Here is a 12,780-nt window from a genome sequence, read left to right as displayed (position 1 = left end):
CTCCCGGACCCAGTACCATCTGGGGCGCGACTCTCCCGGGGGGGCTCAGCGAACTCCTCCCGAGGCTCGTCCCTTTCGGAGCAGCGACCAGACACCCCCAACCCCGCCTGCTCGCCCCTGGGCCCAGGACAGACCGGTGGGAGCCCGCCGAGGCGCCGTCTGGGTCCCGGATTCCATCCCAGACACACTGGAAACCGGAGGGGCCTGAGGACCTGGCCTGGGGCCGGGGGTGAGGAGGCTGTCGGCAGGTGGCCGGTCTTTGATCTTCCTGCCTCTCCGACTGCCCTTTGCCTGACTGTCTGCGGAGGCCAAGTTCTCCCAATGAAACTTTCTTAAATAGATGGATCGACTGCCTCCTGCACGCCCCCTACTGGGGATCGAGCCTGCAACCCGGGCATGTGCCCTTGACCGGGGATCCTTCCGTGACCTCTTGGTTCATAGGTCGATGCTCAACCACTGAGCAACACCGGCGGGGCCTTCAAGTGAAACTTAAGGGGATGAACTCCTGAGTCCCAGGGTCCGCATCCTATGAAAAGCAGGCCTTGGGTTTGGTTCTTTTTAGAGAAATAGCCTCCATTTGTAAAGGACACCCACCACCCCGAGGCCCGCGGTGGACTATTGCCCAGGAGAGAGGGCACAGCACGTCAAGGCTCCCTTGCTGTTAGCCGCTCCCAACTGGGGTTTCAAGGGAGGGGGTGGAGGTAGTGGAGGCTGCAGGCTCCCTCCTACCCACCTGGCCTTGGATGGGACCCTCAGTGGGCCCCTTCCCGCTGGTGCTTTCCCCTCTTCGCTGCTAGCTGTCAACCCTCCCCCACTCCGCCCGACCCCCTCCCCCATTCGCTGGTCCCAGGTCCCTTAGAAACTAAAGTCTTATCTGTCCCAAGAAAACTCCCAGGTCCCGGTCCCGGAGGCACTTCCGCCCCTTCTCTTTCCCCACATTTAAAACAAAGTGTTTTGTCTTTAGGGCTCGCTGACGGTAATCTGTTCTTTCCACAGGTGTTGGGGTTGGCCCTCCGGGTTAGATTACATATCAATTGAGCAGATTCGCCAGAACAAAGTCCCGCGGCTCCCTGGGATCCTTCCGCCCTTCCTGGAACTGAGCTCCTGCCTCTGAGGCCCCTTCCACCAACATTGAGCGTCCGTTGAGGTTTGCCTGTGGTTGTAGGAAGCCGGATCCAGACCTCAGGAGGCCCACAGTGGGCACAGGCTGCCCAGGGAAGGATCTCAGATGCTTCTAGAAGCTGCTCCTCCCTGCGCTGCTAGGACGCCGGTGGGAGGCTTGACTGGAAGAAAAGTGCTCATTTTCTCTGGGATTTGGGATCCCAGGCCTGTGAATTTTGGGAACCTCCTAGGTATCAGGTATCTAGTTGTAGACTAGAGCTCTCTATGGGTAAGCAGAGGAAATGAACAGCAACAACAACAAAGCCTGCCGCTTGCATAAGTAACACCCACCTTGAACTTTCTGGCAAGCTCTAAGCCCCTGACTCCGGACAGGGATTTCAGTTCTCAACTGCAGCTTTGGTGTCATTTGACCTATAAAGCCCTTAGGCCTGGGCACACGTCTCTGCCTGCCCCAGGTGCCCGGCCAGCCCTTGGACTTGGGCACACGTGATCCTTACAACCCCAGGGGCCTCCTACCTCCCAGCGTGTGTTAGCGTGGGGTTCTGGGCACTGGAGCTCGGATGGTTCTGCCCCAGCCCCACCAGGATCCGTCCCATGGGGTCATTCTGTTTCCTTGTAGAAAAGTGGGAGGCCCCACTCGCTCTAGCCTGGCGCTTGCCATAACGCCTGACTCTTGGCAGGACATTTCATTTTCTGGAATGAGCTAATCTCTAAGGCCCCTCCCACACAGATGCTCTGCGACTTCCCATCTCTATCCGAGTCCCCCACCCCCAACCTTCTCCCTCACCGAGGTCGTCAGACACGGTCCCTCCTGGATGGACACCTCAGGGTGTCCCCAGGGCCTGCTGTTGGCATAGTTTGGAGTGGAGCCCCCGTGAGCTGAGGCCCTGCCCACCCTGGACCGTTCACTGCCACCCGCTGGGCAGAGGCTTTCACTCCTTGGTTCCCTGTTACTGGGAACCACCTGGAGCCCCTTGGTGGGCAGGGCCACCTCTGCTGAGCAGCCTGGGAAAACCCCCAGGATCCCCGACCTGGGGGTCAGGACAAGGCCCCCCACCACCCAGGCTCCCAGCCATGAACCCTCCTGTGAGGGGGTTAACGTGCATCAGGGCTCTGGGGCAGCCAGTGCACCCCGAGAGTAAAACAGCAGGTCACCCCACGGCTCCTTGGAGTCAGGATGGTGTGGTGTCCGATTGCTGTTTTTTAAAAAAATATATTTTTATTGATTTTAGAGGGAGAGGGGGAGAGACAGAGGAAGAGAGAAACATCAGTTGGCTGCCTCCTGCTCGCCCCCTGCTGGGGATCGAGCCCACAACCCAGGCATGTTCGAGCTCTAGGTGCATGGGATGATGCTCAACCCAGTCACACAGGCCAGGGCTGGTTGGTGTTTGAATCTCCATGTGGACTGGAGTCTCCACGTAGAATGTCGGCTGGATGAATGAACGAGCCGTGTCCTGAGCCCCAGAGCCCTCCCTTCTCCCACCTACAACCCTAGCCCCAAACTGAGCTATGTTTGGTAACCCCCCCGCCACACACACACACACCTCCCCAAATGAGCTTGCTGGGCCATCTACAGGGTCACACATATCCCCAGGATGGCGTTCCCAGGCTCAGGGGGTGAGGGAGGCGCTGTGTCAGTGGACCCCTGACTGGAGGGAGAGATTCCGCTCAGCAGGCTGGGACTCCGTGGGCAGGAAGCATCAGAAGAGCTGAGTTAGGCCTGAGAAGGTGATGATGTGGGGCAAGGGGCAGCAGCAGAGCAGAGAGCCACGAGTTACTAGAAAGGGGTTCAGGCGTGGGGTCAGAACACCTGGGTGGTGTGACCCTGGAGCATGCACTTGTCTCTTTGAGTCCTGTCTGTGGGGGGGATGGTAACAGTCCGGACCCACAGAGGTCACCTGAGGATCGCGGGAGATAAAGCACGCGGCCTTGCTTTGTGAACTGCCAAGTCCAATGCAAGGGACCAGGTACTGGTTTGTTGTTGCTAAGTCCTACTGAGGCTTCTGGGTCCTGTGGTGTCACCTCCATCCCTCTGCACCTGTCTGTCATGTGCATCGTCATGTTATTAACACGCAGCCCCTGAACACTGAGCGGGGACATTTCCCGAAGGTGGGAGATGACACCCAATGTCCTGTTCATCCGGGAGGGAGAACAGGATGGGGGAGAACCATGTAACCGGAGCTCTGGGCTCCGCAGCCAATAGTGTGAACATCAGCAAAGGCAGGGAGTCTCGGAAACGGGGACCCCGGAAGGAATGTTCTGTGTGGTTCCCAGACGTCTCCAGCCCAGAGCTTCACCCAGCAGTGCCCCCCCCCCCCCCCCCGCCCCGCGACAGGTGGAAGAGCCGAACCTGGCCTCTCAGCGGACGTCTCCTCTTGGTGCTCCGAGGGCCGGAAGATCGGGACTGGGAACACAGGCCCTGGGTCAGACGGTCCTGGGCTCGAATCCCGGCCTCCCTCTAGGACCCGAGAGCAGTCACCTGAGCTCCGTGGGGCTGGGTTTTCTCATCTGTAGATGGGGACCATGTGGGTACCCACCTCATGTAGTTGGCGTGAGGTTGTTAGATAATGCAGGTCAGAGGTCAGCATAAAGCTGGGACCCCATGGGGGCTCCCCACATGGCCGCCAGCCTGTCTCCAAATTAAAGGCCCAAGGGTGACCTTCTGGAACCATGTTTTTCCTGGGCATCTTCGGGCACAGAGCGGGCCCGCCCTGCAGTGTTTCCTAGAATTGAGCTAAGAGAAGTCCTACTGAGGCTTCTGGGTCCTGTGGTGTCACCTCCATCCCTCTGCACCTGTCTGTCATGTGCATCGTCATGTTATTAACACGCAGCCCCTGAACACTGAGCGGGGACATTTCCCGAAGGTGGGAGATGACACCCAATGTCCTGTTCATCCGGGAGGGAGAACAGGATGGGGGAGAACCATGTAACCGGAGCTCTGGGCTCCGCAGCCAATAGTGTGAACATCAGCAAAGGCAGGGAGTCTCGGAAACGGGGACCCCGGAAGGAATGTTCTGTGTGGTTCCCAGACGTCTCCAGCCCAGAGCTTCACCCAGCAGTGCCCCCCCCCCCCCCCCCGCCCCGCGACAGGTGGAAGAGCCGAACCTGGCCTCTCAGCGGACGTCTCCTCTTGGTGCTCCGAGGGCCGGAAGATCGGGACTAGGAACACAGGCCCTGGGTCAGACAGTCCTGGGCTCGAATCCCGGCCTCCCTCTAGGACCCGAGAGCAGTCACCTGAGCTCCGTGGGGCTGGGTTTTCTCATCTGTAGATGGGGACCATGTGGGTACCCACCTCATGTAGTTGGCGTGAGGTTGTTAGATAATGCAGGTCAGAGGTCAGCATAAAGCTGGGACCCCATGGGGGCTCCCCACATGGCCGCCAGCCAGTCTCCAAATTAAAGGCCCAAGGGTGACCTTCTGGAACCATGTTTTTCCTGGGCATCTTCGGGCACAGAGCGGGCCCGCCCTGCAGTGTTTCCTAGAATTGAGCTAAGAGGGAAAAAATGAGCCCGTTATCTGCAGGGGCAGTCCCGGTCCTGATAAAGGAGTCTGCCAGGCTCCGGGGCTTCCCAGGACTTTCTGTCATCCTCTCCGCTGGAGGGCAGCCTCCTGGGCCCCCAGGGAGAAGGTGAGACCAGGGACTGGGGGTGAGGGGGGGGGTGAGGAAAGGGGGTCTGTCTGTGCCCAGAGAAGGCTTCTCTTCTCCCCGAGAGGCCAGCTTGCAGGCACGTGTGGCCTCAGTAAGAGCCCGGAGGAGGCCGGTCACTGTGACTCGTTGAGTACTTCACTGTAGGCTCGGATTCCGCATCTCACTCCCATTTTTTCAGATTAAACACAGGAAAGGCTAAATAACTTGCCCGAGATGGCACAGCGAAATCCGGTTCCTAGACTGAAAAATGCTAAGCAGTCAGGCCCAGAGCCTGCAGTTTTAGCCACAAAACCACGAGACGGCAGGAAAGGAAGCAGATTCTGGCTGAAGTGTGAGTGATCTCGCTACGTGAGTGATCACGCCAACTACATGAGGTGGGTACCCACGTGGTCCCCATTTTCAGATGAGAAAACCCCAGGGCGGGCAAGGGGAGGTCGCTAGAGGAGATGGGCACCGTCTTACCGAGCAGACAGACGCCTACCTGCCTGGGAAGGTCCTACATTGTGTCCCCGAGACCCAACACACCCGCTTCAAGGCCGTTCTTACAAGGCCACAGCCGTGTCCCCTCTGTTTTCATCACCCGCCTCCCCAGCCCACATCCACACCAAAGACCCCAGTTACATTCCTTCCTGGAGCTCAGCACATGGCCCAGGGGGGAAGAGGATGGTGACTGGAGCTGAAGGCATCACTCAGCATCCTCTCCGTCCCAATGTGATGTGACACATCGCCCAGACGTTCCCAGCGCTTAAAGGAACAGTGCCTCCCATCAGTGGGTTCCTGTGCCTGTGCGCTTTGTTGAGGTGTTCCCAAGGCCTTCCCTCCCTTTGCATGGGGTCCCCCCAAATCCCAGACCCTTGGGTTGAGCATCTGATGTTGTGTACTTCTGCCTGACTCGGGGGTCTCCCTACAGTTTCCCGGCCCCCTGGGCACACCGTGGGAGCCTCCTCGCAAGGAAGGGCTTTGCAAGGTAGCCGCCTTGCCCCCCGACTGGACACTTCTGCTCCCACATTCAAGCCTACAGGATGGTGTCTTGAGTCAATGGCTGTCACGGATGGAGAAGGGCCTGGCATCTCTGTGTCCCTTCTGACCGTGGAGAGAATGGAGAAGAGGTGCAGATACACGTGTTTGCTGGCGGGGTGTCATTGTCAAAGCTCATCATGGTGGCCACAGAGTTTTCTCTTCTCCAGAGTGGTCAGTATCCTGTTGGCTCGCATGTGTATGCATGTGTGTATGTGTGTGTGCGCGTGTGTATGTGTGTGCCCTTCCTCTGCCCCTGCGGAAGCCTTTGAGTCATAACAATAACTCATCTAGCCCATTGTCAAGGCTAATTTACACTTCCCCAGCTTGATGCCTGATGCCTCCCGGACTGACGCTAGCTTTCTCCTCTCCCCAAGCCCTCTGTCCCCTCCCCGAGCTGGATGCCCTCCAGGAAGCAGTTGTGGTTGAAGGCAAAGACATGTCAGGTCAGCTAGCAATGACGAGTCTGTGTCAGGCAGCAGGCTGCCCTGGGCCCAGGCCCCTGCTCCAGGTCAGAGGCGTTTCTGAGAAGTGAAGTCCAGGCTCCATGATGTAAGCGGTCTCAGCTGAGAAGACTTAAAGGCGGGCTGTGGGGTAGGGTGGACTCAGTGGCCGGGGGCTGGAGTCACCTGGGCAACCTCCACTCCCAGGTCTGGAGGTTGACGCTGGCCGTCAGCGGGACGCTCAGCTGGGCGGCAGCCAGCACACCTGTGCATGGCTTCTCCATGTGGAACAGCGTGGATTTCTGCTCGAGGCGGCAGCCACGTGCCGAGATCCAGTGCCCAGGAGAACCGGCAGAAAGGCTAGGGCTGCCACGATGAAGTACCACCAGCGGGGTGAGTTAACAGTTACTCTGTCACAGTCCGGGAGCTAGAAGGTCCAAATCAAGCTGACGGCAGGTTGGACCCTGCTGGGGGTTGTGAGGGAGCCTCTTTTCCCTGCCGCCCGCTCGCTCCCGGTGGCGCGCCCTGATGCTCTGTCTTTACGTGGCCTTCTCCCCGCCTTCAGCCCTCTTTCCCCTGCGTATCTGTTTCTGTATCCAAATTTCCCCTTTTGTAAGGATCAGAGCCAAATGACCTCATCTTGACTCAATCACCAGCAAGACTATTTTTAAATAAGGTCCATTCACAGATGCTGGGAGTTAGGAAGTCATCTGGGTTTGTTTTTTATTTTAATCCTCACGCAGACATTTTTCCAATGATTTTTAGAGAGAGTAGAACGGAGGGGGAGAGACAGAGAGAAACATCCATGTGAGAGAGACACATGGATTGGTTGCCTGCAACCGAGGCACATGCCTTTGACCGGAATCAAACCCGCGGCCCTTCAGTCTGTGGGCTGACGCTCTATCCACTGAGCCAAACGGGCCAGGGCAGGATGTCCACATCTTTTGTGAGGACACCATTCAACCCATAACCATGACGCAGCCTAGAAAGTCCCGTAGCATCACTGTGCTGTGGTCACAGGCCCCTCCCCACCGGTTCAAGGGGGAGGGAACATGGCCCCTCTTTCGATGGGAGAAGATCACCTGAGAGGGAGAGGCTGCTGCAATCCCTGTTGCAAGATACAGTCTGCCACAACAGTGCTTTATATATGTGTGTGTACACACAGACACACATGCACACATGGGGGTGGCCAAAAGTAGGTCCACAGCTGCACTGTGACATTCTTTTGGGTTAATAAAGCTATTGTAATGATCATAACCTGCGTGTCTACTTCCATATGAACCACTGTAGGCCTACTTTTGCCCACCCCCATATATTTATATATATAATATAAAATATAAAATATAAAAATATATATTTTAGTTGCTAATATGTAAGCATAAGGGGGTTTACATAAAATTTGGGATTCTGGCTCCCGAAGAATCCGAGGAGCCGGGCAGCGTGGCTCTGGGTTCCGGGTGCGGCCATCAGCGAGAGCCGCCCCTTTCGGGAGCCGGTGGGTTCGGCGACCCATTTCCTGCGTCTCCTCGTCTAGGGTCACCTGTGGTTTCCCTTCCCTCACCCGCTTCTCTCCTGTCTGTCCTCGTTGCCGTCCCCGGGGGGGGGGGTGGCCTGAGGGTGCCCCCCAGCCCTGTCCAGGCAGGACCTAGGAACTCCCCTGAGGCTGGTCTTGGTGTCAGGACTGGAACAACCCCGCCCCCACCCCAGGGGCCCACAGAAGGCACCTCTGATTCACAGGCCAGCAGGCGTGTGCAGGGCTGGTCGGGGCAGGAGGCCGGACAAGCACAGGCAGCTGATTGCAGAGGGAGGGCGAGGCGGGGGTGGAGGTGAGCTGGAAACTGCAAACAGATGTGTGCAGATCCGCCCTTTGGGGGGGGCCGTCCCCCCTGCTCCCCGCCCTGTCTGCCCCGCCCCCACGGATCTCCTTCCAAGAAATGACGTGGGGACTCCCTCTGAGGTGGCTTCCCTGACTCCCCGCCATTCCCATTCGTCCGACTCTCCCAGAGCCTTCCCGGACCTTCCCCGCTACCAGCCAAATCCCTTCACAGCACGGCCTCCTGTAAACAATGCCGGGTCTCAACCACAGTCCCGTCACCCAGAGGCCTCGATCTTCTCCTCAGAAGAGACAGTGGAACACACAGGGGCCAGGACAGGAGTCAGGGAGGGCGTTCCAGGTCCCTCCACCCCGAGGAGTGCCAGGTTCTCTCCAGGCTGGGACACACGGCGTTTGGGTGGGTCCCGGGCACTGTCACCACCACAGGCTCCTCTGGCCTCTGTGTGTGCCCCCTCCCGCCTTCGGAAGAGCGAGTGAGTTCATTTATGAGCCTCTGTGCATACACACAGGTGTCCTGGGTGGTGTGTGGGTGTCCTCCATCCAGCGTTGGGCTGCGGGGCCCTAGTAGGTGTGGGGGGACGTGGAGAAGCCTGCCCAGTCTCCCCACAGACCGGGCACGGTGCCAGGCCCGGAACGCAGGCAGGGCTGGCCTCTACCCACAGGCGACAGCCGCAGAGGGAGAGGTCTGGGGGCCCATCCCCAGCACCTGCGATGAATACTTTGCAGGTGGATGGTGGGTGTGGGTTTTCTGACCTTGGGGAAGGATTGTTTGGCTCCTAGAGGTGGAAACCATTTAGGAAGGGGAGGTGGGGGAGGAGCAGGAAAACAAGCATCCCGTGGTTGCCAATTTCATCCAGGGCTGGCTGGCACTTCTCTACAGAAACGAAGACTGCTGGGAAACAGCGGGCGGGAGGCCCGAGGTCCGGGAGGGCCAGGGCTTGGGATCCCGCCAGCCTCTGCCAGTCTATGAACCCCCAGAGAGAAAAGATGCACAGCGGAGCTCCAAGCAAAATGAGTCCTCTTTCCCGAGAGCTGCCACACACATCACTGTGCACGGGGTGGCTGAACCCAGCAAACGCGTTCTCTCACAGTCTGGCGGCTGGAAGGCCACACTCACGGTGTTGGCAGGGCCGGTTCCCTCAGGAGGCTCTGGGGGAGGGTCCTTGTCCCCCCAGCCCCTGGCGGGGAGCTGCATGGAGCCAGTCTCTCTCTTCCTTTTCACACAGTCTTCTTCGCTCTGTGCGTCTCTCTGCGTCCTCGCCTTTTCTCATAAAGACAGGCCATCGGACTGGGGGCCCACCCTAATCTAGTGTGATCGCTCGTTAACTAGTTACACCCGCAAAGGTCCCGCTTCCAAATAAGGCCCCGTTCCGAGGTTCCAGGGGGGGGGGGGGGGGGTGAGGGACGGGCAGGGAGACACAACACTTCTACAGTACCCTCGACTACCTTATCTGGGGGTCCCCCCCGGAACCCCATAGAGGTTCCAGCAAGTATCAGCTTGACCGGAAGCCACTTTAGACCAGGGGTCCTCAAACCCTGCTCGTGTTTGGGTGGCCCACGCACTCAGAACGATTTTCACATTTTAAAAGGACGCGGACAGAGACCAGAATGAAATTTCATTGCAGGTGAAAGTTATATAAAACTCTCATCTCAGGGTCCCTTAAGTACAACAGCCACGTGCTTTCACTGCTGTGTCTTTCTCTGGCTGCTTCCTGGAAGCCTGAATTGTTTACTCCCTGGCCCTTCAGGGAGAACGTTTGCCCAAAGGAGGGGACATCATTGCCCTAAAACAATGTTTCCTGCTTGGCCGCCCAGAGCACGCAGGCTTCCCCCCGGGCCGGGTCCCCTCCTCCGGGTGAGCAGCGTCTGGCCCTGGCACTTACCTGGCTGTCGCTGGCAGGTGTCCTTATCTGTGAAACGGGGGAGAGGGGAGAGTCCTGCTTGTGGGCCTGTGTGGGGATTGCCTCAGCTGCAGAGAAGGCCTTCAGCAGGACACAGGTCGGCCGTTGTCCTTGCTGCCCCGCGGCTCTGTCTGCGGCAGGAGGTTGCAGGCCACAGAAAGCCAGACATTTGGAATTCTCTCCTACGCCCGAGTCTAATTCCATTCTTTATCCACACGGAGAGAAGAGAGTCAGAGACGTGCCCTTCGCCTGCCTGGGGGTAGGAAGGGTAGGAACTTTCCATAGGGGTAGGAAAAACCACACCCGAAGGCACAGGACAGCGCCGCTGTGGGCCCGCTGGCGCCCATGTGACCCTCCCGTCCACGCCCCACCTTGCTCTGCGGCCTGTGGGGACCGTGTTCCGGTGACCTCTGGCTTCTGGACGAGCCTGGACCACAAGGAGCCCAGGGAGGAGGCTGGAGGACGGAAGGAGAGGCAGGTCTAGGTGGGGACCTGGGGGTTCTCCAGCTCCCACCTGGGCCTGTGTCTCCGTCCAGCCTTGTCTGTCCGCAGGTTCCAGTCACCTGCCCCTCCGCCGGCCGCGTCAGGCCCCAGGGGCACTGGCACCCGGGTTTCTGACCCTGGGTCCTGCCTTCCTCCTGGTATGAAGCTCTCCGCAGTGATGTGAATGTGAGCACGGTTGCTCCTAGCATGACTGACACGATCTGGAAGGCCAGACACTCCCACCACCCGCTCCGAGGCCCCCACATTTCTAAGATTCAGACGTTTTCTTTGGAGACATTTCCAGAGGCAGGCGGAGCCCGTAGGGTAAGGACTGGGGGTCGGGACTCATTAAGCCAGAGTCACGCCCACAGCAGAATCTCCTGGATGAGCCCAGTGTCCTTTTATCCACGAACAATAGCGATAATCCCTTACAGGTGCAGCGTGTCGTACGGCTTACAAATGACGTTCACACGTAATCGCCCTGCTCGTGCCCATTTTCTGGAGGAGAAAACTGAGGTCTGAAAGTTTTGCATGAACCCCCACCGCTTGGTGTAGAGTTGGGATTTGAGCAGGTGACCGATTTAACAAATGCAAATAGAGGCTGCTTGGTTCAATGTGAATTTCAGCTGCACAACAATGTTTTCGGGTAAACACGTCCCATGCAAAATTTGGTTTTATCTGGCAACCCTACCGCGAACCCAGGTTCCAAACCCTTCAAGACCATGTTGCTGCAGGCAGGTGGAGCCGAGGGGGGCTGCAGCCAGCCCACCCCCCCACCACCCTGCAGCCCATCTACCTGAGCCGCATGTTCGTTCAGAGCCTGGAGGTCCTGTGCCCGAGAGGTCATTTCCCTACGCTTCATTCCATGAGTCTGATGTTGAAAAAGGCAGAAATTGCACCCATTCCACAGATGAGGTAGCGGAGGATGAACTCAAGTTCGAGTTCAAGCTGGGATTTGTAGGAACCCATGTCTGCTAACTCCATGCTCTCTTATACGCAAAGTGCTTTTCCCATTGAGTGACACTGGGAGCTTTTAAGAAAATAACTTCACTGAGTGGAGTCCCGTCTACTGTGCGGGGTTAGGTTCCAAATTATGTACAAGGTAAATGTTATGTGTGGTCAAAATTACCCTGGAAAACCCGTTAATCGCCTTGAAAATTGGTCATCCAGTACAGAGTGCGCTGCGTGTACTGTGATAGATACAGGAGGAGGTCTCTCCTCTGACCTGCCTTAAGCTACCAGCCGTAGGAAACGATGCCCTACGTTCGTTTGCAAACAATGAAGATGCCCACAGTCCCCGAAAGCTGAAGGCTGAGAGCCCCGCGAATCTGCTCCCTCGCCTCCAGCTGGATGTTTACAGATTCAGTTACCACTGTTCTCAACCTTGTTTATGCCGCCGTCCATTCTCTAGTAATGACGTAACTTAATTAAGTCTGATGTCAGCGGCTAAGATGAGCGTGCACAAGGAGAATGAGGACTTCGTTGAAAATGACATTGGATGGTTTGGGAAAGGAATAAGCTGCAAAAATAAAAGAGTGTGTTGAGTTGGAAATGGACAGGAACTGTAACGTTTTAGGGCAAGATAGTAAGAGCTGGACTCCGCTCGGACATCGCCCGGGTTTTCTACTTCGCTAAATGCGGATACTCCGCGTGCCCGTCTGTCTCCCCAGTTTCACGGCAGGAGTCCGCCCCGTGACCTCACTTCCCTCGCAGAGCCGAGGAGAGTTGCTGAGTTTTCAGTGGGTTCAGCTTTTCACTTGTTGGGACTGAGCAGCCACTGCCAAGCTCCGTCTACGCAGAACTGGAAACTGCAGTCTTCCATTCATCATTTCTATACATTTTTTTGCTTTACTTTAAAGAGATAGAAACTGAATTCACTATTGATGCCTTATAGAGGTGGTTTATGTAAGAAAAATACTAAAGAATTCCACATATCGAGCCCATTCTCAAACAGAAAAAAAAAAGAAAAATGCTATGACCCCATATGAACAGATTGGTGAATTAATCTACATTTATGAATCTAAGTAAAAGTAAAGTGTGCCTATGTATATGTTTAAAACTCCCTGCTTTAGTTATGTTTTGATTATACAGAGGCCTTATGAATGTGCATTATACAGTAATGTAGACTATCCTATATAATAAAAGGCTAATATGCAAATCAGCCGAATGGCAGAAAGATTGGTTGCTATGATGCGCACTGACCACCAGGGGGCAGATGCTCAACTCAGAAGGTCAGTGCTCCAGAAGCTGGGCTCACAGTTGGCAAGTGCAGCGGTGGTGGCGGGAGCCTCTCCTGCCTCCACAGCAGCACTAAGGATGTCTGACTGCTGG

At 56.9% G+C, this 12,780-nt stretch overlaps 1 protein-coding gene and 1 long non-coding RNA gene across 2 annotated transcripts in view; one reads left to right on the top strand and one right to left on the bottom strand.

Annotated features, from left to right (window-relative positions):
- Positions 1-12,780, bottom strand: part of LOC106725363 (protein sidekick-2) — a gene marked incomplete at its 5' end in the record, with an annotated part of 69,422 nt that overhangs the window by 17,441 nt on the left and 39,201 nt on the right. The window contains one exon of the mRNA XM_014536204.1: positions 8,454-8,458. Within this exon, the coding sequence (XP_014391690.1) occupies positions 8,454-8,458 (5 nt within the window). The remainder of the gene's footprint in view (positions 1-8,453; positions 8,459-12,780) is intronic.
- Positions 144-6,939, top strand: LOC106725335. Its single transcript, XR_001361200.1, has 4 exons — positions 144-229; positions 997-1,390; positions 4,950-5,145; positions 5,682-6,939. It is a non-coding gene; the product is annotated as an uncharacterized LOC106725335 (long non-coding RNA).

The sequence above is a fragment of the Myotis brandtii genome, unplaced genomic scaffold (assembly GCF_000412655.1).
Source record: "Myotis brandtii unplaced genomic scaffold, ASM41265v1 scaffold157, whole genome shotgun sequence".
Taxonomy (NCBI): Eukaryota; Metazoa; Chordata; class Mammalia; order Chiroptera; family Vespertilionidae; genus Myotis; species Myotis brandtii.
Note: the sequence above shows the minus strand (reverse complement) of the source record. Positions and strands in the feature narration are given on the sequence as shown.